This window comes from Xiphophorus maculatus, chromosome 20 (assembly GCF_002775205.1).
Source record: "Xiphophorus maculatus strain JP 163 A chromosome 20, X_maculatus-5.0-male, whole genome shotgun sequence".
Lineage (NCBI taxonomy): Eukaryota > Metazoa > Chordata > Actinopteri > Cyprinodontiformes > Poeciliidae > Xiphophorus > Xiphophorus maculatus.
Window position 1 is genome coordinate 20,975,748 of NC_036462.1, and position 27,169 is coordinate 21,002,916.

The 27,169-nt window shown below is 37.2% G+C and overlaps 1 protein-coding gene across 8 annotated transcripts in view; it reads right to left on the reverse strand.

The window, feature by feature from the left end:
- The window catches only part of LOC102217419 (inositol 1,4,5-trisphosphate receptor type 1-like), an 84,452-nt gene extending 57,582 nt beyond the window's left edge, over window positions 1–26,870 (reverse strand). For 5 of the 8 annotated variants that reach the window (XM_023324872.1, XM_023324867.1, XM_023324871.1 and 2 more), the window contains exons 1-18: window positions 26,668–26,870; window positions 25,478–25,592; window positions 22,201–22,271; window positions 8,387–8,496; window positions 7,737–7,823; window positions 7,193–7,351; window positions 6,095–6,193; window positions 4,965–5,048; window positions 4,192–4,338; window positions 4,024–4,119; window positions 3,903–3,947; window positions 3,000–3,154; window positions 1,814–1,913; window positions 1,466–1,626; window positions 1,227–1,368; window positions 919–1,077; window positions 470–642; window positions 210–329 (exon numbers count right to left, since the gene is read on the reverse strand). In XM_023324872.1, the coding sequence (XP_023180640.1) occupies window positions 210–329; window positions 470–642; window positions 919–1,077; window positions 1,227–1,368; window positions 1,466–1,626; window positions 1,814–1,913; window positions 3,000–3,154; window positions 3,903–3,947; window positions 4,024–4,119; window positions 4,192–4,338; window positions 4,965–5,048; window positions 6,095–6,193; window positions 7,193–7,351; window positions 7,737–7,823; window positions 8,387–8,496; window positions 22,201–22,271; window positions 25,478–25,569 (2,000 nt within the window). In that variant the 5' untranslated portion in view covers window positions 25,570–25,592; window positions 26,668–26,870. Of the gene's footprint in view, window positions 1–209; window positions 330–469; window positions 643–918; window positions 1,078–1,226; window positions 1,369–1,465; window positions 1,627–1,813; window positions 1,914–2,999; window positions 3,155–3,902; window positions 3,948–4,023; window positions 4,120–4,191; window positions 4,339–4,964; window positions 5,049–6,094; window positions 6,194–7,192; window positions 7,352–7,736; window positions 7,824–8,386; window positions 8,497–9,863; window positions 14,023–22,200; window positions 22,272–25,477; window positions 25,593–26,667 lie in introns of those variants that run through there. The other 3 variants (XM_023324873.1, XM_023324870.1, XM_023324874.1) reach the window with 2 other exon arrangements.
- Between the last annotated feature and the right edge of the window lie 299 nt (window positions 26,871–27,169).

Below are 27,169 nucleotides of genomic sequence, written 5' to 3' on the forward strand. Positions count from 1 at the left end.
TAAGACTTGATGAAGAATCTGCCACATAATTCTTCAAAAGTCTTGATCGAACTGTCATTTATAACTGCATCTGTATTTATTTATTAGTATTAACCAATGGTCCAAGTTTTTTTTTCTAATTACTGCTCTGTTTGGATAGGAAATAGGACCAATAAAGTTGTTATAGTATCTTTAGTGGCAACCTGAGGTGCAACAGAAAAACTTGTTACTTTGTTTCTATGAGGATGTCTGCATTGGCTGGATCCAACACTGCAGTACAGATGAGCTCCTGTGTCACAGGGATGGACTTGTTCATCGACACACACAGGTCTGACAAATAATCCAAGAACCTGGACACAAACACAGGGAACACAAACCTCAATTGCACACCACCCTGAGGGTCAAAGAAAATCTATAACTTATGAGTTGTTCAACCATTGAAACAAACAAACAAACAAAAAAAAAACAGATCAGATAATCAAACAAACACCTGGGCTCCCGGTTTTTGCGGACCAAGCTCACAAACGTGTCGATCTCTGCAGCAGTAATGTGCTTCTCCAGCAACTTGCGATTGTTATGGAGCAAAGCTGTGATGGTGTCCTCAGCCAGCACATCGTAGCCGATCTGTTTCTGCATGAAGCGAAACTGTTTGGCGATATATTCCTGCAAGAAACAAAAAATAAAAATAAAACACTTGTTATGTGCAGATGCAAAAAGGTATGCACATAGGTTTTCATGACATGGAACATTTAAATGAGCATGGTACATTAGCAGCTCAAACTGCAGACTGGACTGGATGTTCAGCTGCATTATAAATTTTTTTATTGCTTTAATGTTACTACATAACAATGACTCTTTTCCTCAGGAAAACAAGCCCCTACGGCCCTCTCATATTGCAGTGGTGAGTATTAAATAATGTTCATGGTGGACCAATTGTACCTGATTCTTGCGATAATCCTGTTGAGAGTGACGCAGGACCCTGTAACACAAGCGGCAGATGTGTCGGAAGGGGGCATGACGCTGGTCAGCCAGCTCCTCCAGTCGCAGCATGGGCCCATCCCCGCTGTCTGTGAAGGGTGCCTGCAGCAGCTTGAAGATCTGCAAGCAGGAAGGAGATTGTGATAACTGCAACCATGCAAAAAGTCCACTTTTTATACCACTTTTACACAAAACTACAAAAATCAGAGGAGGAGGAAGAGGTCAGGGGAGTTTTACAAGAAGTGCCCATTCTTCCTTTATTGCATTACCTGTTTGAGAATATTCTGTTCTCTCATGAGTTTCTGTCGCTCCCTATTGGGTTTGTTCACCATAATTTCCAGAACATCCTGTCCGTTGTTGGGAATGTCCACCACAAAGAACACCAAATCCTCCAGGAGCTTTGTAACCGCCCTGAATTTATTCATTACAAAAAAAGATACAAACACAAATTAACAACAAAACTATCATCTTCAAGGAAACAACTCCACAGTGCTGCTGTGTTTTCTACCTCCTCTCGTTTTGTGTGATGGTGCCTTTTTCCAGCTTTCCTGCAATAGAGGCCAGGACTTTACTGGCATCATTGGCAAAATCAAGGTCCCTCACTTCAGCCGGGGAGACGGGCACGATGGCAAAAGCCTCTTTATCCTCTTTATATGCAGATGTGCCAATCTTGAATCAGAAAGAAAATAATTTTTTTTTTACCTATCAGAGGAAATCTGATTCATTTTGGGGCCTTATTAAGGGTTAAAATATAAATACAAATTCACTATTAAATATTCCATAAACATTTCTTCAACAAAAATAAGTCTTTGGGCAAAAAGCTAAATAAAAGTTAGAAAAGAGATTAGTCACTTACTCGCAGCATGACAGGCTTTTCTTCTTCCTTGTCTATCGGCTGGTTAGTGCTGTGAACCCAGGTGTTGGTGCAGAGGTGTCGGAGGCGCACATACGAGTTTCTGAAAGGATATTTGTTTTAAATAGTTATTTTCAATTTAAAGTACACATGGTTGATTCTTTTTAACGCTGTCAGTGTAACCAGTAACACAAAAGTTTCCCCTGACTGGTGCTCATAAACATGGAGAAACAGGCAAGAGTTTCTGTCATAAGGTCTCAGCCATACTTTCATTTGTGGTGGTAGAGCAGGTTAAAAATTGTGTCAAAAACTTAAATTTCAGTTTAATTTGACCAGAGCCTTCTTATAATTGTTTGCTTTCAAACAATGGCTTTTAAAGCTGTACCTCAAAAGTCAGATTTGCGCACGGCTGATAGTTATGTCGATAAATTCTACCACCAGAGCAGAGCAGTGGAGCTCTGCAACTCCTCCAAAGTTACCATGATTAACCCTCTCCTTGCCTGACCTGGTAGTTAAGGTGGAAAACCATATTGTGACATTGTCTGCAGTTGGGCCACATCCTTACCACTTTCAGATGAGGGATTAAATGTTTTAATTGAAGGATTTTAGAGTAAATAGAACAAACGAACACAACACTTTGCAGATTATTTGTAAAATTAGTAAAAATCATCTCTACTTTCTTTCCACTTCACCGCTATGCTTGTCCGGCATAACGGTTTGTGTTTATCTATTATATACGATCAAAATTTGTCCATTTCTCAAACTGTTCTGGTCAATACTGGGAGTTTGTGCTGCATTTGTTTCATAATCTTTGAACACATAAGGACTACTGCCATTAACAGCACCAGTATGAAAGACAGACCAATATCTTTCACATTCAGCAGCCAAAATTACAATTATCTGCAGGACGAGCAGATAATCTTTATCAGTCGTTGTCAGTACCTGAATCTCTTAGCCTGGAAAGTACCACCACACACTCAATCCAGGCTCTATTTCAGAAACACATCACAGTGATGTAATATACTTTGGAAGTCCCCAAACTACAACATGTCTGTTGTTTGATTTCCAAAATTAAATGTGGCAGATAGTTACTCAGATGAATTTTCCAATTGGGTAAGTGATTCTCAGACCACAAAAGTTAAGTAGAGTCCAACTCACAATATTTCGTGACAATATACGTCTTTCCTACCTGGGTACCAGAGAGTCCCCCCCTCTTAAGGTGGTCGGGTCCAGCTCAAATATGGAGGAGATGTCGTTTCCATCAGGAACCGATATGAGTGTGTACAAAACTTTATCTTGGACAATTTTCAAGCGGGCTCTCAAGGGGTCTTGCTCTGAGTCCAGCTATAAAAGAAATTAAAAATCCCATTAGAAACTGAATGAAAAATTAGAAACCTCTTCAAAGGCAAATTATTGTGTTTTAGAAACTGACTGGTGAAACGCATGCCAATAATCGCTAAGATAACATGGATTCTAGGAACTAAATCCATGTACTGCTAGTAAAACTAGGTCTTAAAGTCACAACAAATGTATAAAGAGCTCAATCAAGGTTGTATACACTTATGTAAGTTGAGATTTGTCTTTACAATGCTGCAATCCTGAAATGATGGATGAATGTATAGCTGTATGGATGAAATTTTACTTTTCTTTTATACATTTTTTTAAAGCAGAGAAAAAGTGAACTGCAGGAGAACAGTTCATTCATCTTCTTCTGCATTGGCCAGAAAATGTTTGAAACTCCATAATAACAACAATAACGTGAACCATTCAATCATTCAGTAACAAGAGACCAACACTAATGGACAAAGACTGCCATCTGCTGTACAACAAAGCATAACGCATTCACTTTGCAACCAGAACAACCAGAGACTGTTTACCTGTGTCAATAACAAAGTATAAAACATATTTTCCATATCCCTGTTAATTATAGCAGCTCCAAAATAGGTTTGAGATGTTCATAAATACAACAGTGTGAGATTTGAAGCAGGTTATTTTTGTGTTAATGGACAAGCCAATTAAAAGTGGTGTTTTTATTTCAGTGGCAACTCTACACTAGTGATGAAAAGTCAGGCCTTCAGCAAGACTTTCTCACCGGAGAGCGGAAATCGAGGCCCTCCTCTTCATACTCTGGGTTTACCTGCACAAATTCAAGAGTGGTTGACTTTCTATTGCTCACAAGCAAACATGCGAGGAGTGGAGACGGACAGACTGACCTCTGCAGCCAAGTAGTGTCCTGTGGCCAGGTGTTTGAACCTGAACAGGCTGTTCCAGTAGCCAGCGCCACCTCGACATGGATCATGCTGTACGACCTGGAACAAAGAAAATCATTTTCAGCTCAAAGCACATCCAGCAAAAACTGGTTTGAATTGATTGCTGCTCACTTCGATCTCCCAGAGGGCTTTGCTGCTAGTAGCTGAGGTAGCCGACTGCCGCCCAGTAGTGCGAAGGAAAACATATTGCTTTTTTCTGTGATCGTCGCATGTGAGGAACTTCTCCTGCTCTGCATGGAACAACCGTACAACATCACCCTGCAGAGATAAATTACAGCAAAGTATGGCTGAAAAAGTCTCATTTTAAAATAGGAAACCTTGTTAGTGATGTCTGATGGTCAACATTTGATCAATGTGAATGGAAAGCATTCTCACTTAATCACTTTTGGGAAAGTATCCAAATGCTATTAAATAATTTTGGGAATTTTGGGGCCAGTACTTTATTCTAGAAAGGTTAACCAGCAGACTGAATAGTCCACTTGATTTTTCTCAGTAATAAGAGAAAGTTAGTAACATTGAGTTTTTAAAGTGATTTAAAGTCTCATTTACAGGCATGTACTGCTGACTGATGATACTGTTTGTTTGTCAGAAACAAAGCAACCCACTCAGATTAGATGAGCAACATTATGCAACATTTTAAAGAAAAAAATAAACCTTAGAAACCCTTCAACATTATTTAACTGAGACTGTTTTAAGCGTTTACACAAAGTAAATACCATGTTGAAAAATGAATTATCTATCCCAGTCTTTTCACTTTAAATACTGCAATTAACTTATTGTACAAGTATATTTTCTAAGAAGGAGAAAAGAATCTGTGCCAAAAAGAGCCGTTTGAAATAAATAATCAGAGAAAAGAGTTATCTGGCATTCGCTGAGAAACGCACTCCTTTCAGGACACGCTCCTGGTTGTCACTCCATTTCATAAACAGGACAATCTTCCAGCTGGTGCTGCAATTTACAGAGTTCACCTGAAATACAAAGAGAGATGATGTGACTGAAGCTTTGGTTCACAGAACTGCAACAACTCATAAAGTAGAACTATTTGCTAAATTCTTTGTAGAGTATTTAAGTGTATGGTATATATGTTGGATGACATGAAAAGTAAAATGGGAGAAATCTAAGTGGAGCAATTGTTTTCCTCAATCCTATGTACAATCACCCAACTAAAGAAAACAATTTCCATTTCCAAACGGCAACTTGAAAGCAACGCTTTAACTGCCTTCAAAATTGAATTTTAACATCAGAGCAACTTAAAAATCAATTGTATGGGTTCTCTACAAAGTAAATCATACCATTTTAAATCTTACAGAAGTTTGTGTGTCAAACCATAGAACATGAAATTTCTTTATACATTACAAGATCTAACCAGATCGCACAATAAACAGTAGTGTTAGCTAACAAAAATTTAAGATCTTGTCAAAAAACACATATCAGCTCTTAACTTTCGATAAAGGAAAGAGTACAGAATTCATTAAACTTATGCCGAACATAAATTCCTTCCAAAAAAAAACCTGTTATGTCACTATGTAGTTTTTAATGGTTAGAAGACAACTATCCTTTAATTTACCACAATCAGTGACAAAAGAAGGCACAAAGGAATTCAGTGTTGTAGAAGAAAAATGGATGACTTATTTGCCAAAACTGTGAGAAGAAGGAAAAAGATTAATAATAAACAGAATGAGACCCGATACAGAGCCCTGAGGAAAACCACAGACAACTGATGGAGCTTGTAATCTAAAATGTTTTAACTACACAAGCTGATTTTGATCTAATAAAGATAATTTAAACAAGACTTTGAGGAGCCATTTCCACCAACTTTAATGTTCATAGGAGAATATCATGAAAGATTATCTAAAAGGCAAAAAGAAATAAACACAACTATGTCTGAAAGCTCAGAGCGAGACACAGTGTGTGGCTCACATGAGATTTTAACCAGAGCTGTTTCTGTCCTGAGAAGAGGCTGGAAACCAGGGTGGATCTGTTCAGGCAGATTAAGAGGTAAACTAAAGCAAACCTCGTTGCATCCTGGGTTATCCACAAGTTGATGTGTGCTAGCATGCAGCGGCTGACCAGCGTTGACTGGGTTCAGGACCACTTTATCCCCAATCACTACCTGCAGTCACACAGAACACACATGCAACAAATGTAAAAGCCTGACAAAGAAAGTTTCTTTATTGAATATCTGACACAAACACTGCTGCAAGGTAAAGCAAGTTAAAGAGCGGCTTTGTTTTCAAATACAGAAAACTGAGGAATTAATTATATTTACACAGAATGTAACAGTCAAAAACAGGAGTGTTTGGAAGTCAAGATGGGCACAAACTTTGGTCTAAAATGTTCTAAGCATGTAAATCAACTTCTTGCCATAATATTTCTGCAAAATATAAAGTTTTTATAGTTAAAGAACAAATTGTGTGTCTAAAAATCTTTAGATTTAGATTCTGATACAATTTAGTTTTAAATGTGACCACAGACAAAACACTGCTACAGCTTTACCAACCTTTGTCAAGCTTTTTATCAAACAATGTTAAGTTTAATTTACACATGCAGAATACTTTTAGCCCAGACTCATGGGATGGTCAGTTTGCACCAAATTGATTCTTAGAGAAGACCAAACATGACCTGGACCTAGCTGCTGCAACTATCTATAACCACAACTGGTGAATAATTAACAATATTAATAATTTTAATATTAATTATTTGCTAATAAAGCTATATTTTATTTATTTGGTATACAAAATAGATAAAAAATAACTTTTGAAACATCTTTGCAGCTGTATTTAAGGGTTTTTAGTTGAATAGCTCTTCATTTGTCATGGCGCAGACCTCAATCCAGTTGAGAATTTGTTGCAAGTCTCAAAAATGGATATCAAAGATGTTCTCTATCCAATTTGACATCAAGAACACATGCAACTCTGGTATGAGATACCAAAACGGAACTGCAGCTGTAATTTCAATGGAAAATTATTCTGCAGAGTCGAATGTGACAATTGAATAATAAGCATCGCATCTCTGGTATTGATTAGACTTTTTTGTTTTACTGCAGGTTGTTTATTTACATGGAGCACAGCGCTCCCGCACAGAACTCGTCCCATAGCCTGAAATTACTCACGCTGTCCCCAATAGAGCGGAGTTTGTAGAAAGGCTGAATGTAGAACCAGGAGCCTTCATTTCCTGCAGTGTCCAACATCACCCTCATGGCGTTTTTCTCCAGCAGCGCTGGCAGCCGTTTGTTCACCGTCAGGTATTTGTTGCTCTTCAGGTGAAGCAGCTGTGCAGGAACAAAGAGCAGTGAAAGTTTGCACACACTCATCACATGACTGGCATTATTTTGGGGCTTCTAATGATTCATCTGAACTGATCTTTTTTTTAAATAAAAAAAAATGGATGCAAAACTTTCAATTTATTGCGGAATAAGGGTTTAAATTATATATATAGGGTCAAATGTATACAGCTCTAGAAATTGCCTGATTGGGGCATTTGAAGAAATTAAACTAGTATGTTTTTACCATTTTAGCACAAGATTTAATTTTTATTTCAGAACACACATTGTGCTCAGAGTCACTCAAGCTCAGGAATGTTTTAGATTTAGGCATATGGCATTTTGGAATAAATGTCAAAAAGGTTTCACTCCCACAAAACAGACAGAAACAAACCTGAATGACATGTCCATACTGTATCACAGTTCCCAGGAGTTTTTTGTTTTCAGAGTCATTTTGTTTCTTCTCCAAGTCAGCTGCATGCTGGGGTTCAAAGAGAGAGGAGGACAAAATTAATTTAACCAACATGTTCATAGCTCATTACATCCTGTCCTGCAGAAATGCTCTAAGAAGCGGTTGTATTTGTTCCAAAGAAAAAGTCCTGGAAGAAAAGCCGTAACTAAAATTTGGATCTTCAGCAGAAACAACTTCAGTAAATCCCGGCCTCACCTATCCACAGGGAAGGTTGCCAGCCTCCATTTTATGACTGTTTGGTCAAAAAGATTTGCTTTAAATGGTATTAGACTTCAGAGGAGAGAAAAAAACAGAGCCTCTTGGGCAGATAGGTAAGACAGTAGTTCCTAAAATGTCTATAAAAGGGCTTATAAGCATTCTACCACATAATAATTGATGCTTTGCAGTCCTATAAGTGAGACTTTTGTAAATTCAGTTCATAAACAATCAAAAAATATTTCACTGAGATCAAAACCTGTGAAGAAATTTATATTCAAGACCTATTAAAATCTGCCTGGATATGTTTATTGCCATGGGGACAGAGCTGTGTGTTGTGGTAACTGTGAGATAACTGTGTTGTTTTCATAGCTTACATGGAGCTTGTTGAGCAGCACTGTGTCTGTGTTCCCCCCAGGCTTCGCTGCTTTCCAGAACTGCTTCTGGGCTGAGTAGCGGTTCATGGGGCAAAGTTTAAACAGACAGTCTGCACAGAAAAAAAAGGCACAAAGCAATCAGTTCCGCTTCATTAACATCATATAAAAAAACAGACAGGACAAAGGGAAATACATGAAAATACACATAGCCTCCTCTCCACAATAACCAGCAATCCTGGTAAAGATGTGCAAAAACAATTACTGCAGCATCATCATTCCACAGTGGAAGAACAATGATCATTGGAGTTGTATTCAAACCTCATTTAAAATCCTCCTCACACTGTGTGGTGGCAAAGTAGACTTGGGTTCAGCCTTATTTATCACAGTCATGTTGTTACAAAAATGATTACGCGTACATTTAAACCTCAGTTTAAATCCAGCTGTTCTGTGAAGGCTTCAGAGATTTGATAGCGAATGAGCAGCATCATAAAGCACAGCAAACGGGTCAGGAAAAAAGTTCAGGAGGAGTTTAAGGCAAGGTCGGGTTGAAGTGACAGTCCAGGAAAGGGAGCCATTTCCACCAAAGATTACCATGTTAACACTGGAGGCGCTGCAGGGATCGACAGCTCAGGTGGAACAATGGTTTCATAGGAGAAATATTAGCTGTACATCCAGTTAACTATGCTCTAATGTAGCTTAATCCTGGCAGTGGAGACTGGTGCATGTTCCCAACAGCCTATGGGAAAAAGGCAGGGCGCACCATATAACCAATACCCAAAAGGAAACCAAAGATCATTGATTATTCATTAACCATTCTTTGACACTAAAAGACATAAAATAAAGGTGTCCCACTAAAAAGGCTTCCATTAGATTATGGCATATCGTTAAACTGAACAAAATGTAAAAACTAAAAGCTGTATTTAAAAAAATGTCAGTGTGAGAATATGTCACTGAAATTAAAATCACAATCTTTTTAAAAACTTTTCACAAATCTTCAGAGATGGCTATAAATGTGACGGGAGTTTGAATGTATGCAAACTATAAAGGCCTTCCCAAAACAACATAGCATAAAACATCAGCATTATAAGTCAGAAATGAAACTAGTAAACTATCTTTGTTCTCTGTGCATACTGATGTGGCCATGCGTGTGCCTGCACTTCAAACACGTATTAATAATTCTCCTGAAAGGAGATCAAAGGCCTTTCTCTGCTCTGGGGAGGAGCAACGGATGCAGAGACGGCCTGCATCTGTGTGTGCGATCAACCTGCACCACCTCCTCAAAATGTGGTCACAGCCTATGGTTAGACGGCGACAATAACGCCACATAAAACATCAGCGCTTCTGTTTGCATTACGACAGGGCATGTTAAGGAGGCGTGGTCAGCCGGCATGAGTAACCACGGGCAACGAGGAGATGCTGCCGTTATCAGTAGCGCCAAATTGTAGAGTTAATTTTCATATGCTGCGCAGAAACCCACCAAAAGGGAAACCAGGCCTTTTATTTGCATGTGGACTGAGTATGAGAGAAGTTCCTCTTCTGTCCCAGGAGAGTTCCTCTTCTGCAGCTCGCCAGGACTGAGGAAGACTTTAACAGTGGATTCAAGTTAGGTTTTGTTTAGCAGGAACAGATGAACTACTTTCTCCTGCAGAGCTGGGTTTGTCTCCTCCCTCTGAGTTCTGGCTTTCCTCTCATTTTTATCTCCTATCAGATTTTTGCTCCTTCTTTACCGAGTGGGCGAAAAGAGGAGGAAAAGAACAATCTGTCCATCCTTCCCCCCATTCTATGTCTCTGAACTTCATTTGGAGTCGCAGTAACATGACCAAATAAGGCCAGCCAAGAGAAGGGGAGTTAGATGACTTTAAGAGAGGGGGAGAGGGTGGGGACTCCCTGTTTTCCCCCTTCACATATTCTGTCATCCCTCCTTCTCTTTCTCTCTGAATTCCTCTAACTATTTCACACACACCATTTGTTCCCTCATGACTAAAAAGATCCCAATATCCTAAATCTTCTCCAGCCATCCAAACCCCACTGCCCCAGTGGTCTTTCTCATCAGTCATGTTTGAGTTCAGATTGATGCATAATTCAGAGAGGAAAACAATTAAAGGGAAGTGAAAGACAAATGAGGAAGACGAGGAGAGAGTGAAAGAATGTAAAACACAGCGAAGAAGGTTAGACAGTGGAGAAAACGAGAAACTCTGACATCTGAATGTTGGATGCTTCATTTACAGTTGAAACCACATATTTACATGCATCGCATTAAAAACACATATAGCCTGTTTTTTTACAGTCTTGAAATAAATTAGACGAAACTTTTCCTCCTTTAAATCAGTTAGAATTACAGAATAATTTCTGTTAACTTAATGCCAGAATACTTTCTTCAAAATCAGAGGTTTACATACTAACAATATGTGATAACAATATAATGAATTTGAACAGCCCAGATGATGATAACATGGTTCTGTCATTTTAAGATTAGTTATTTCACAACACTTAAGTTAATTGGAAGCAAACGAGTGAACATATTTTCAACCAACACCTCAAACATACCGATTCCTTGTGTGAAATTATGGAAAAATCTCCAAAAAAAAGTCAGCCAATATGATAGGAAGTGGATCGTTTCATCTTTGTGAAAACCTCAAGATGCTTAAAGGTACCACGCACATCTATTCAAACATTTATACACAAGCATGAACACCCCAGGAACACCAAAATCATCTTCAGCCATCACAACATTCAGGAAGGAGACAGTTTCTGTGTCTCAGATATGGACGAATAATAGTGTGAAATGTGTGAAAAGTGCAAATGACCTTGTCATTTGTCAAAGAAAAACTACGTAGATTGAGACGTCAGTCAGACAGGAAGAGGCCATTAGTACAAAAGCAACATAAAAGGTAGACTATAGCTTGCAAATGTATGCAGAGAGAAAATCCTGGGTTTTTGGCCACATTCTGCTGCAGGATGCACTGCTGCAATTAACCAGAAATATGACATCATAAGAAAAAACATTATGTGGAAATAATAAAACAAAATCTCAAGACATTAGTCAGGAAATTAAAGTTTAGGCCCAAATGGATCTTCCATATAAATAAAGACCCTGAGCATTGTAACAAATCAGTTTCAAACTAGCTTACGGACAACAAAGTCAATATTTTGGATCAGCTATCACAAAGCTCAGATCTTTGTCTCAAAGACACTTTGTTGGGCAAAGTTGAAAAAGTGCATGTGAGCAAGTAGGCCTGAAAACAAAACTCAGTCATAAGAGTTCTGTCAGGAGGAATGGGTCAAAAAGTATTTTTCTAAGTTTGAGGTAAGATGCACAAAACACAAGACAGAGACTTTATAAGGCAGTTCTTGACAATACTAAGGAAATGTAAGTAGACTTCTGACTTTAAAGAAAATGAAAATAAAAATACAAACATCCCCTTCTCTCAATATTATGGAATTTAGAAAATAAAAACAATCTTAGTATAGTAAGTGACCTAAAAGTGGAAATCTTTAGTCTGATTTAAAGTCAGACAGTGTATGTGTATGTTTTATAAAGAGTAATTAAACACATGTCAAACTTCTGTTTTAAAATGTGTAGCAGCTCATGATGTGATTAATAGAAGAGTAAAATTATTGTTGCTCTCATTTTTTCTTTAAATCTTTTCATCAAATTGCAGAAATTTAACCACAGAATACATAATAGCAACAGTAATGGATTGTAAAACCAACAGAGTTTGGTGAAGGAGGGACAAGGAGGGAAAACTGAACATAACTAGGCTAATATTAGAATAACAACATTAAACCTCTTTCAATAGCATAGAAAATTCACACTTCCATCCAAATGACAATCGCAGCTTTAATGACCTTTTAAATTTTAATTTAAAGTATGATTCATGATCAATTGAAATTAGTGTAATTATTTTTAAAAAGTAGAACCAGCAAAGCAAAGCAGAACTGAAAACAAAACTGTGATTTATTTTTTCTGACTACATCGTTAGGCTCCAATTGCTCACAATTGAGATTTCTTCAGACATTTTTTTTGTTGTTACACTTGCATGTTTCAGATTATAGGACGTTTTATTATTTGACAATTATGATCTGAGTAAATAAAAGACGCTGTTTTAAACAGATATTTATTGAAGGGAACAAAGATATGCAAGCCATCCTGGGACTGTGTGAAAAAGCAACAATTCACTCAACCTGATGGTTGTACCAGCCTCTGTAATCACTGCCATCAAGTGTTAGACAAAATAGATTAGAAAGTCGTCTCTGTGGAGGAATGTAGGAATGCTCTTCCTTGCAGAATGGTTCAAATTCAGCCAAATTAGGTGGTTTTCAAGTATAACTTCCTGTTTGAGATTATGTCACAGCAGTTCAACAGGATTGAAGTCCAGACTTTGGCTACACCACTCTAATACTTTACTGTACAGTTTTATTTTGTGCCAAGATGTTGAATTACTGGTGGACTTTGGATCACTGATCTACAGCACTTGACCTATTGGCTGGACATTTTCCATCACTATTTCCACCACCTTGTTTGACTAAAAGTATAATGTTCTTTCCCTGGAATGCTGTGTCAGCTGCTCTCCTGATTTAACAGGATGAGTGACTTCCAAAAAGTCCAAATGTGAGACCGGACTTTGTCTTCTGCTTGGTCAACAGCAAATTTGAATTTGGAAATCTGAGGCAAATGAGGCCTGCAGTGGTTCTTCTAGATTCTTCTGTGATTTCTTCAATGAGTCATTCTCAGGTTTCTCAGGTTTGTTATGTTTTCTCCATTTGTAGTTAATTCTATGCTTTGCTACACTCCCTACTACTTAGAAACGGCTTTGCATTTTCTTATTGTTCACGTAACACTTTATTTAATGGCATTATGTGTTGCTTTTAGACATCTAGCCTACTTCACAGTGTCAGTCAGGTTCAGTTAAACTGATTTCTTGATTCTGCATCTCTGGCATTAATCTTACATGCGTGTGCATAGTGAATCAAATGAAATATTACCGGTGGCAAACATACATTAATGAAACTGTACATTTTGCAGCAAATTACCACAAGTTCAAGGTTCCTTTATGTTATTATGTAAGAATAACAACTCATTATATAAAAGTATCAACTTAAAATCGTAGCAAAACAACATGACCACAAAGAGCTGCCCCCACAAAACCCTCCTTCATACAAGTAATGTGACATTTAAAACAGTGGGAATCACAACAATTAGATAATACAAAGCAGCGCTGAAGAATTTTCTCTGCATTTCACCATCTTTGCATTTGAGCACCGCTAATTAGTTTGTTTGTTACTCAGTGTGGTCTGACTTCAGCAGTCAGCATGTGTGTATCTTGCAGAGCAAGAAAATAGCGTAATATTGAACAAGAAAATATGAGTTACTTGTCAAATAAAAAAATCAAAGGGTATTACAGACCCTGCATATTAAAGGCTTTTAACTGCACATCATTTCAGTTTGCAGCAATGAAACATTTGGGAACATCAGACAAAACTGTATCCAATTAGCATTGATAATGTGACACATTCTAAAAAATCTCATTAAATAAAAGCTGGCAGATTGTAATGGTAAGTATATACATCTTGCACATTTTGGAGGAAAGAGGCAATTTTTTTCTCAATTTAAGTCAAAGGCATAATTTTTATATACTTGTCTATTAATATATAAATATATACAGTGTATATATATATATATACTGTATATATATACACTTTTTTTATTTATTTATTTATTTATTTTTTACCTAAAAGTCTAATGAAGTCAAACATTTAACTAATTACTTACTAGTGAAGCTGAAGTTATTGATAGTTAATGATAGATTAAGGGCAAAAATAAAATTTTACTCTGTATCTAATATTCAAATAAGTATGAATGAAAATGTAATCAATATTTTTGCATTGACATTTAATTTTAAATAGAAGTGTTTTTTTTGATACCTAGCTTTTTGGCAGGACATAACTTTAGGACATGTCACAATAGGGTTCAGCACAGCTCCACCCATGAGCTGGTAATGATTTGTGTCCCATAATATTTTAGCACAATGTTACCAAAGCAGATGTTTCAGAGTGCAGATACAGGTTTCATGTGAGAGATTATAGTGGTGAGGCGAGAGCTGTGTTTACATTAGAAGGAAATGTTAAGCATTCCTCAGCAGTGACAGTAACGCCAAGAGGACCTAGCAAAGGATTCATTTTGAGGGGATTAATGTATCATTTTTACCGTAGCTTCATAGAAGCACCTGCTTCAAATCAGTTATCAGTTGATAAAAATTACTATTTTTAGTTGAATCCTTGCTGACTACAGTTAATCGCTCTGGAAATTGCCTAATTGGAGTAATTCCAGTGTCATGTGCAAACACTTTTCTGTTTCCCTACAAGACTCTCATCTAAAATGAGCTAATCAGGTCAGGACTAGCCAATACCGTAAAGGAGCTTTTCAACTCCAACAAACAGCATGTACAGCATGTTTGCTGCAGATTTGCATGTTACAAATATGCAGTGTCTATGAACTATAAAGGGTGATACAGGATTGAAGAACAAGTGTGACATAATGATGGGAAACAAAGAAAAGACAACAGCAGAGAAAGCGAAGACACTGGATCTGAAAAACACGACGAGCGACAGAATCTGATGCATGTATTATGTTGACATGCTGCAAAAAAACAAACAAAATCACTGCTTATATTTAAAGCACAGAAAGAATTTGGACAGTTTGAGGATTGTGACTCACTGAACCTCAGTTAACTCAATGAAGTATTATAGTACTGCATCTCTCAGTTAAACTCAAATAAAAATAGAGTAGAAGCCTTCGCACAGCATTGCAATATTTATCCCTAGATGTACTGGTTTGCAGTAGAGACATGCCAACACATGCAGGTCCCATGCAGCTTGTGCCTGAATGCATGAACATTTGGTATTGCAGACATTCTTTTATGAAATGTTGGTTAGAGGTTTTCATTTGAGGAACACATGCACATATATATATGTATTTTTTTCTTTTTAAGAATCATGGTTGTCATACATTTGTTATAGCTTGCTTCTTCATTTAATGACATCACTCTGGAAATTTTGCTTAGTTGTCATCTTATTTGTTTGTATTTTTAAAACACATTTTATCTTCACACATGAAGATATAACCAAAAGATCAAAGTAGTCTACGAACTTTAAAAAACCTTCAAACTTATTGTAAAAGCTACGATCTTTGGGAATGTTGTGTGTTTCTGCCAAACCTTTTAAAATGAATCATGATTAAGAGAATATGCACATCCTAATTAGTGAAATAATTTCTACATCTAACTAAGCTGCCACTAGACTTACAAACAATTATAGTTTCTCTACTAGAGTGGAAGTCTGACTGCAGTCTGGTTTGCATGCTTCTCTATCAGCAAGATCACATAAACCTCTGGTTGAACTTCATAACATCTGGTAGAAAAGAGTGTGGATAAAAGAAAACACAATACATTTTTGTGAAGATTCTCATCATATTTTCAGTGTGATGACATGACAGCCTGATATCCTCCTTCAGGATTTTCTTTCGGTGTGAGGCTCTTTTTCTGATATGTTGTGCAGTCAAGTCAAAGTTTATTTGTACAACACAGTTACAACAGCCTCAGCTGACCAAAGTCCTTCACAACAAACACAACATCACAAGTAGATAGATGACAAAATAGAAAATAAAATTAAATTCAGTAAAAATGTATGTTCAACAATAGATGTAGCAGAATGCACACCTTCCTAAGCATTTCACTTTTGTCTCCCAAGTTCACAAATAATAATCTTTGGGACCATCGAGCTGTTTTCTGTCAAATGTGAGATTGGCATTTGTTTTCCTATTGTTCAGCAAGTGTTGCCTCATTGAACTGTCCCATAGAGGCATTTTTTTTACCCTGTGTCTTTCTTATTGTTGAATCATGAACTCTAACCTTAACCAAGGTAAATGAGCTCTGCATGACCTCCTTGATAACTCATCAATGTGAGACTGTAGGGAAGATTTTCTACTGCTCAATGTTTTCTCCGTTTGTCTCTCATGAAGTCCCAAAATGTCTTAGAGATAGTTGTGTGACCTTTCTGGACAAAGAATATCACTAAATATGTTTCAGATGTGTATATACTGTAACTCTATGTTTTGAGATCTTCTAGCCTATTTCATGTTGTCAGAGTGGTTCTATTTAAGCTATTTCTTTATTTTAAACAAAATAATTGATTACTATTATGTTGTCAGGTTTCTTTGGTTACATTAACATTTATTTAACAATCTGAAAAATTCTGGTGTGACAAAAATACACACAAACAGTAAAAACCTGTAGGTGGCAAAATACTTTTTCACAAGACTGTACAAATACACGACTGAACTACTTTGTAATACACTTATCTGAGGGGCTGAGATGCTTCGGTAGGATCTCTGTTGAAGTTTGGTCCACAAAGTAAACTTGACAGCTCCACTCAGAGCTGAAAGGTGCCAGTCTGGATTTACTGTGATGGCAGCGATTGTCTCCAAGGGACAGATAGCATCTCCTTGAACATCATAGAGAAGATGAAGAGCTTTCAGTTCGCAGCTCTTTTTTTAAGTGACACACTTCGCAAATAGTAGATATGACTCTAAATACAAAGTGTTAGTATACCCACATGGACATACTTTAAACTCAAGATAAAGGACTGAAAGCAAGTCAAGTATTATTTAGAACCTTTACCCAAATTAGAAGACTGAATGTTTGTGTGGCATTTAATGGCTGTTTTCACCTGCTGCGCCATCAGCTTTCTAAATAAGAAGCTGAAGCCCATAAATGTGGCAAAAAAACATGCGACTTTTTTATGATAGGGTGACTTTAGCAAACTCACAAAGCTGGGTTTATTTAATAAATGTATTATTTATTTATCACTTATTTAATAAATTTTAATGTTTTGATGAGGCTCGTGTCATCAAAACGAGTCTCATCAAAACAACATGACTGCTGTTTTTATTAGCTGTCATGTTTTTATTAAGTGTCATGTTTTTATTAGCTACATGCAGAAAATCCTCATAACTAAGAAATAAAGGCTTCAAAACAGTCTGTGTTTCACTTAGTGATGGAATATTTTGAGCCAATTTGTACCCATTTGTTCAATTTAGTCTACTCATATTCAGAACAATAGGAAATTAAGTTTTACATAAGAATTTAGAGACCCTTGATATCAGGTCAAGGGTCTCTTGACTTTTTGCTAGCTATATTTTAATTTCAAAGTTAATTTCAAAGTTAAATACCAATAACAAAGCTGAAATGCTCTCATGTTAAAGTTATTTTATGCAGCTACTAGAAAAGGGGAAAAATGAAAATTAGATTGTGTTCTTTGTAAAATTAAAATAAGAACTTTTATGTATTAATGAAATTTGAATTTTATGTTCTAACAAGTCTTGGAAGACATGAGCAGCTTCATAAAATATCTTCAGTAACCAGGCATCTCACTGCAGCTGAAGATCTTTGCGTAGAGGGAAGTTTTCTGAAGCGCCAGGCTAAAGCTAGCTCACTTCCTCTGTGTTTGATATGCTTCTATATGCCCAGGTCACTCTCACCAGACTGTCTGAAGGATTGATGAGCCTGAGTGGGTCACGTCTAACTGCTCAGGCCACACATGAGCTGCAGCTGCTAATATAGTCTTTCTACTACAGCTGAAGCAAACAATTACGTGCCAACAGCCAAACCCTGTTAATAAAGTGACACCTGTTAACAACTTAATATTTCACATTGGCTGGAAGCGTAACTACTGTGGCAGTGACACATCTTCAGATCCAGAGCATTGAAATCCCAATTTAAAATAATTTTCTTCTGTTTTATTTTTTTTTCTTATTTGGTCTTCATATGCTGCATGCAGACCAAACACGCTTCAAAATGCATCCCACACCTCTGCTCTGATGTTTGTGCACTGTGATTTTGAGCATCAAAATTGCACTAGATCTGTGAGACTTCTCACGTCCACATTGACTTTGCATGTAAACCAGACGCCCCTGACCCCCCTGACGCTCAACCCGCGTTTGGTCTGAACACAGCATTGCTCGCAGTGGCTGTAGGCTGTGTTGCAGTCAAGACCACCTAACCCGAGACCAAGACAAGACCAAGACCAGAGTGTATCGAGACAAGACCAAGACTTTTAGAGTCCAAGACCAAGTCAAGACCAAGACCAGCGCCCCGTGCTACATGACACAATAAAATGTGAAATATGATCAAAATTGCTAATCAAATTGATCTGAAAGATTCACATTCCCATAAAAACACCTAGATATTAAATACTTAGAGCTGAAATAAATTTAACCAATATTAAAACCAGAACAAACTCTTTGTTCTGCTTATCTAAAAAGATAATGCCCTGGGCATTTGCCCATATCATTCATGTCAGAAATCACCACTGTCTGCACCATTAAACATAGCAATTGAGGCAATGCACTGATGGTAAACAACGCTCAACTATAAACACTGACCAAAGAGCAACAAGTAACCAAGCACAAGGCGCTCACCGTGACTGTTCTAAATTCAGATAAATGTCAATTACCTTTCTCATCTGTTCTTGAATTTCTTTAGATTAGAGCATGATGCGTAGCTTTTTTTTTAAATTGAGTTTGCTTCTTGTCAAACCAGTTATATTTAATTATTCTCAATTCTACAGCTCTGTTAGTAATCAGGTCTGGGTGTGGCCAGTGAAACTAAATCAAAACATTGTGGTTAAGCATATCATGACAACAGGTTGGTTTGGAAACCTTTTTTATGCTTATTGAAAAAAATCTTCATTAAACATTTTGCATTTACTCAGGTTATTGTTGTTTCTAAAAAATGTAGAATGCCATTTCCAAGACAAAAAAATTTCTCAATGATCTGTAAGAATGTATTAATAAAAATTTATATATATAGCTATTATAGTTACCACTTTAAACTAGCAATTAAAAGGTTGTTTCTCAGCCAATAAATGTTGTTTACACAGAAACAGGATGGATTCTCATAATAAATATTTAAATGGATGCCCACATGTACAGTTTCCTTTCAAGGTTAGCACCATTTTGACTATTTTAGGATTCCTCACAGGACGTGACACCCACGTGTAATCTGCTCTTTAATTAGTCAACAGCCCACGTTACTGTGCTGGCAACTTGCAGCCTGTTGTATGAATCAAGAGAGAAATTGGTTTTGTTTGGTGGGAATAAACATGTTTCAACTCACTTTATTTCAGCTACTTTAAACTGAATACGCATTTGTTAGAAGACACTGGTACAACAGTAGTTATACAACGTATGTAAAATGTATAAGTAACTAATTCTTAATGCCACAGCTTTAAAAATAACAAGTGCAGTAATGGAAATGAAATATCTATGGCAACTAATGTAGATGTGTGACAAAATCTGTAGCAGCAACAGATGTTCTGGTTTATAAAAGAAAAGCATTACAAAGATTGTAAGTATGCAAACACTGTAGGTAAATAATTCCCTTTAAACATGGAGTGTTATGTACAGTGCATACATTTTGTATAATCATTTCCTCATGCAAATTATATTTATTTAGGAGTTTCCTCATACATTTCCTTTTTGATGCATCAAAACCCAACTTATTTGGAAAACCTTTGACTGTATTCTACCTCTTGTTATTTAAAGTTTTACTTTCAACAAGTCAATGTTATTTTAAACTTGTAAAATAATCTTGATAAAATTTTATCCTTGTTTTCAATTGATTTTTTCCTTTGAATCTGTGCTGCTTTTTATTCCTTATGTTGTTCATAAGCTAATCATTTTTAGTTAGAAGTTTTTTTTCTTCCTTAAAATGCTCTTCAATTCAAGTCAGAAACACATTTAAAATGTGGTCCTTGGCTCTTTATTGGACATACCACTTTTTCCCACAGCTTTAGCTGAATTTATAAATGACACAAAACTTTTGATATACAGTACAGAGAAATTAGCTGTTGACAGAAAATTAAAGATTTTCAGTTTGACTGGACCTAAAAAGCCTCTTGAGATTCAACAAATCAGTAAACCTGCAACACTCCTATTAACTCCTATTAAACACCTTTTGCTATCCAATTGGTTATTCCAAACAATAGTCAACAGATTAGTCTTACACTGTATCGATGCTAACTCAAGCAGATTGGGATTTCCAATATTTAAAGTTTTTAGCTGCAGATGCATCCTCTGCTACAAATGATGAGGTGCAGACTTACAGTATGTAATGCATTTTGTTGCATTTTAAGCAATCAAATATTTATTTTCTTGTTTCAAAAAGGAAATTATTTGTTTAATATGCATCATCTTAATCTGCAGAATGTTAAATTTTTTAATCTGATTAATCAATTATTCATCACGATAAATTGATTAGTAAAATAATTGTTAGTTGCTGCCCTAGACTAGAAATACATTTTCTATGGCACTGGTTCTCAAGTAAGGAATTAGTATTAGGAGTACATAGATGCTTTTCAAAGAGTCCTTTCAAAAGTTGTTTTCAGACTGTTGAAAAAAGCTTCTATGAATAAAAACAACCAAACTGTTATATTTTACATATTTAAATGAAATAAGACTAAACCAAATTACTTTTATAGTCAGCAGGCACCAATCAGGCAAAATCTGATTAGTCTGTATATTAAGTTGCTTTGACCCAATGTTGCTTGTGCCAAAAGAAGACATTTCAAGGGTGTGTGTAAAGTAACATGCTGACCTGAGAGAGAAAACTTTAAAGCATATTCTTCAGTTTTCTTCTACATATTTGTACGAGACTTACTCTTCTGCAAGAACTGTTCACAACAAAACCAAAGCAGCCTGAACCTAAAAAGGGACTTGATTACATCATCTGTCTCCAACAGTGACAAAAATCAAGCGTATCAAAACCTAGTTTGATGCAGCAATATAAGTTGTGCAAAATTACTCTTAATTTTTATTAGTAAAACCCCATTTCCGGTGATTCCTCTGTTATGCACACACACTCCAAATAAGTAACGACTGCTCATGGGAACAAGAGAAGAAAAACATTTTCTGAATGGTGTTCTTGTATTTTATCTGTCTCTAAGCGAAACCAGAATTGGTCAAAATCAGAAGCGGGTCAAAGCTTCACAAAGACCAGAGATCAGAAATTAGCCACAAAATTTTAATCTAATAAATAAAGTGCAATTTTAGAGTCCTTGATAGAAAATGTGTGAGAAATAAGATTGAGAAAAAAGGTCTACTGACGACAACCATTTTCTAGAGCTTATGACACTGGGTCCTTGGAAGCAAATTAAAAATAAAGAAGGAGATTGTGGTCTAAAGATTTTGCACAGTAAAGTATTTATGGAAAAAGCTGCTCTGCTGCAGTTCTCCTGTGTTGTCGTAACTCCATACGCTCATAGTAGGACACTGTGCCATGCCTCTATTGAGTGACGTTTCCAGTCTGAGAAATGTGGGTCACAAGCTTTACTTCCTGTATATTAATAGGAAGTTCAGGAAAAGTATCAACTCAAGGCTTTTACAAATATAGCAGCTTTGTTGTTTCAACTAATCACCATCAGTGCTGATTCTCCCTATCTGGCCTTACTTGGACAGACATGTGTAAGCAAGTACACATGCAGGGAATGAACACATGCACAAATATGTTGGCACATATACGTGCACACACACACGCCCACCCCACTCCGCACACCAACACACACACACGCGCAGTCACATCATTAACACTGACAAAGGCAGGTCTGTTTGAAGTCCAGTGGGCAGAGACATTGTGGCCATCACCAAAGAGACACAGCACAACACATTCAGCATTGTCTCCAACACACTCTGCAGTCTTAACAGACTGCAGTCAGGGTTATAACACCAGAGAATACAAAGGCAGTCGACTGCTTCTTACCTCTGAACTTCTTTGGGGGATTACTGAGGTCCCCGGCATCAGGCTGGACAACGCAGCGGTCATCCACCAAGCTGTAAAAGTAAAACAAATAATACAGTGTAATACACAGCTGACCCACAAAAAAGAGAAAATCTGTGTTTTGGGGTTTTAGGAGATACAAAGAGAGCTATTGACCAAGTTGGACAATTTTTATCTTAATTGGCCCATACCAATGTCGGTCTGGATCATAGTGAACGAAGTATATGCTAGTTTTACCAGGTTGCACCGACAGCAACCCTGTTCAGGACAGATGCGGTTACTGTGTGAAGACTCAATGCTAGCTCTAATTATTAATCAAGAGAGATTTTCACAATTTTAATCAGGCAGAGTTATGAGAATGTATATTATACAATCTGTATTTTCCAAAAACAGACAAAAGACATGTCTTTGATTGATTCAGGCTGCAAGAAAGTGAGAGAGAGCATACATTTTAGCAGGTAAAAATAAAGCTGAGCAGGGCAAAATTGCTCTTTTTTTTAAAATCATTTCAGGTTTTAATCTCTATCTATCATGAAACATGCCGTGTTTGGAAATGTAGAGGCTTTCGGAAGTCTCAGCGATAAGGTTGGGAATACACCCAGGAACTGCTATTTTTGAAATGCTCTTTGTGTTAACTGAATAAATACTTAATGAATACGTTAAAGACAGAATAAAATGGGCAGTCTGTTACCATTTTTCCCTTTGCCTTAGCTTAGAACAATAGAAAAACCACATTTTACAGCAGCTGTTCACTCAAACAAGGCTGGACTGTCACTCATAATATCAATTCTTAATTAGTACTCAGCATGGAGAAATAAAACAAAACACATAATGTTCTTAATTATAGATGTTAAGGAAAGAGCCAATTGAAAAACTTTAGAAAAGAGATCAGAATATCAGGCACAAAATTCTGACTGGTGCAACTCTTCCTGACATTTTTAGCTACAGTGTGAGGATCGGCATGTGACTGCTCTGGAGGAATGGAAGGCTGCACAGATGATCTTAGTGTTCACATGCAGTCAACATTGATGGTCTCTGTGCTTACAGGAGGTTTTTGGACTGCTGCCCATGTTATTTTCACCAGAATTTTCTAAAATGGTTACTGCTTACATTCCATAATGTGCAAATTCAATAAACACAGAGAAGAAACTGTCTGGCATCTTCAGTGGACAAAAAACAGCCAAATGTCATTTAGATCCTACTAAACGTAATGGAATTACCATTTAGAGGTATTTGAGGATATCGGTTACGAAAGATGTACATTTATACTACGATAACACCATTTTGTATGCTGTGGTCCATCCCTAGAAACAGTCTTTCAGTCTCTAAACCAAAGCTTATTGGATTTTCAAAACACCTTTGCGAATTTGTGTGAACAGCATGAAAGTTATGTCATAGGTATGCAGCAGTTGTGTGATGTGATCATGTCAATATATCTATTGTTCTGGAACATTGTTGAATCTACGTTATCAAAAATGAAGGCATTTCTGAAGACCCTACACTAGAGGTGTGTACATAATAAAGAGGATGGTGAGTGTAGTTTACAATGACAATTTCAATTTGAGATTTTGTCCAGCTGCAAAACCGGTTAATGTTAACAGAGAGCATCCAAACATCTGTAAGTCGAAGCCAGATTTAACTATACACACTTATACAGAGCATTTACAGTCATATCCAATGAGGTTGATTTGTCAGATTAAAAGTACCTTTTGACCACTTTTAAGCAGGTATAAAACCTACTTTTTAGCAAGACTATATTTCTGTATAATTTTTTGAGTTTATTGCTTTGATGTAATATTCTAATTTTAAATGTCGTGTTTTCTTAACAGTACGAGGAAAGTCATAATCATTAACAGAAATAAAGGCCTTCAAACATCCGTCTTTGTGTAATTAATATATATAATGTGTTTTACTAAGTGTAAAAATTTCCTGAAATGAACTAACTTTTCAAGAATATTCTAAGTTTATTCAATGGGTCTCTATGTTTTATACCTGCCATCTGCAAATGCAATAACAGGCAGTTGCTGAGTTTAGTATCTGCCACATCTGACCGTTTAAATCATATATTTGTTTCCAATCTTTCCTTTCAAAAAACAAACAAACCAATAAGCAGACTTGAATGTTCTGTGACAGATTTATCTTCGGCCTATTACAACACAAGCTGGGACAGAGGCCAAACCCCACATCCCATTTAGCAGAACGTGTACAACAGAAGGAAAAAAACTCCTCCTTAGTATTTTGAAGGAAAAGGAACGAGCAGAAGACGCCTGGATATAAAGTGAGGACGATTTGCTGACACGTAAAACTTGACAATTCACCTCAGAGGTTTGTGGTTGGTAACAGATTAGTATGACCTCTAAACATCTCAAACCTTTCCAGCTGGTGGGTCAACATGAAATATTTCTAACTTGTCTCACAGGACCCAGTCTGCAGTTTGATGCTGAAAACATCTCAGAAGGAAACACTGTGATATTAAGAGCTTTCTCTCCTCTCTGCATAACTTATTCCTGGAGGGCAGATGACCTAAAGAATCCAGTGAAGTTGGATTTGTTTGTGGAGTGGGTGGCTTCTGGCCAAAGCTCTCATGACAGTTTTTTCAGATAAGTGGGTTTTACTGCGTGAGAGTGTGTATAACTCTACGTGGGAAGTGCCTGCATGTAAGAATGGCCACGGTGTCTTTATCATGACTCAGTCTTTGTAGTGGGTCGTTCCATTTTTCATGAGCCGGCAGAGGGGGCGTGGGTAGGACCAGGACTCTGAGCTGTTAGTCCTGATTCCATTACAAATGGTAGATACATTTCAACTTCTGAGGATGAATTATATCCACTAGTGCATAGAGTATATATCACGTATATTTTATTTACTACATTTTCTGTTCAAAAAATTGTTAAATATTATTTATTAAATAGTTAGAGCAATACAATGAGATGCCAGGGAGACTGCTGGATTGATTAGAGTTTTGTCTGGTAGTATTTGCCCTAAACACCTGCCATCCTGCTGCTACATTCTCAAACACAAACTTTATTATTTGCCTCTAATGCCCATACATTCCCTTCCTCCTCACACTTTCAGAGACGAGAAAGGTGGAAGCTTATCCAGCCTACAGTCCTTATTCTTGCCCCTACACAACTAATTAAAAAGGTGTGCTTTTCATCTTTATTAATAATATCAAACCTCTGGTGCAAAAGAACAGAGAAAAGTGTAGAAAGCAGACTGATACACATTATATATAATATGTGGTCAGTTAGAGAAAACATACCCCAGAGTACTGATGAAGCCATTGGTGGATCCCTCTGCATACAGGGAGCAAATATCCCCAATATGCAAAAAGCTGGACATCTTATCCGACATGATTGACACCAATTACAGAGCACCTAGAAAAGATGACAAGAAGATAAACAATAAAATTGAAAAAATAAATAATAAAATCTGCTACTTTTTTATGCATAGCTATTACAAAGTTCGACCAACATCAGGCTCATCTACAGTGTATTGTGAAAGTAGTTACACCCCTGTCATATTTTCTCACGTTAAAACCAAAACTTCAATGTTTTTAATGGGATTCTATGTGGATCTATGGACTTTGTGCATAAGCATAAAAACAAAGGGCAAAAAAATGCAAATAAAATGTTTTATTTGTTGGGCTTTAAACTAATACGCCTGAATAAAATCACATGCATGAAATTCACTTCAGAAGTCATCTCATAAACAGCAAAAAACATTTTGACATATATATATTATTGGGGTTTTTAGTGTAGATAATTATTGAACAAATATTCATTTGTCCTTCCAATTCACAATTATATATTATTTTGTGTTAGCCCACCAAATAAAATATGGTAAGCTAACCAGTTCGTGGTTATAACACTCAGTACTCATAGCTTTTCCAGGAAGCTGACACAACCCTGCCTGTCTGGTTGGATTTGCATAGAACCGGCTGGAAATGGAAATGTTACAGTAACCTGTTGATGTTGCTTTGCGGCTTTAGGGGACTGCAGCCACCTACCAGGAAGGTTTCTGCACCTGCACCAGGTCATCCCCACCGAGGCTCCCTGCAGGAAGCTTTAGTTTCACCATGTCAGAGACACTGAGCAGTGTTGGAAATAAAATTTCACCAAACAATTTACAGCGAACAATAGGGGCGGAACAGTCGCGCATCAGGCTGATGTGATTGTTTATCCAAGCACCAAAATGAACAATTCACTTTAAAACTTTTAGAATCGCTGCCCGTGACTCATAATGGTTCCTATCGTCAAAGTTGGTCTCTGCGGATTACTTGTGAGCGTATAAAGCAATCTGCTTTCAGCTGTGAGTCTTAATAACCATGTAAGGAAGAAACAAATGTGTTTTTTTTCTCCGCTGAGAGAGAGAGAGAGCGAGAGAAGGGGAGAGGATCGGAGGTAGGAAGAGAGGATGGCAGAACTGTGAGAGTTGTGCGCTCAACTTTACCTCGGTAGTGCTGCACTCAGCTCAGACGATCAGCTTTCTCCGAACCAGAAGAGCCAGCATGACTGTGTCCGTCCTCTCCGCCGGACCAAGTGCTGAGATCCAGCCGTCAGCGGCTCCGATAGTCCAGTTTCTGACAGCTTTCCGTGTCTGCGTTCGCTGAGGCAGCAGGCGGGCAGCAGGCGCTGACTGAGCTGAGCTGCCTGGCTTGCTGCCACTTCTTTCTCTTCTTCTTCTTTTAGGCGCCTGCTGTGTTGATAGCTGGGAAATGTGGTTTCATTTTACCCCGTGGAAATCGGAGCCGCAGCAGCGTCAAAAAACACTAAAAAACAAATAAATCAGTGTTTATGATCACCAACACACAAGATTGGTGTATTGTTATTTTATCATAAGGCAAACAGTGTCTATTTGCTCTAAATTGTTTGTCTAAACAGGGGCGGTTGCAGAGAGTTTTTATACGGGATGCCAGATAGGGGATCCCTAATAACATTGGGTGGCAAAGCAA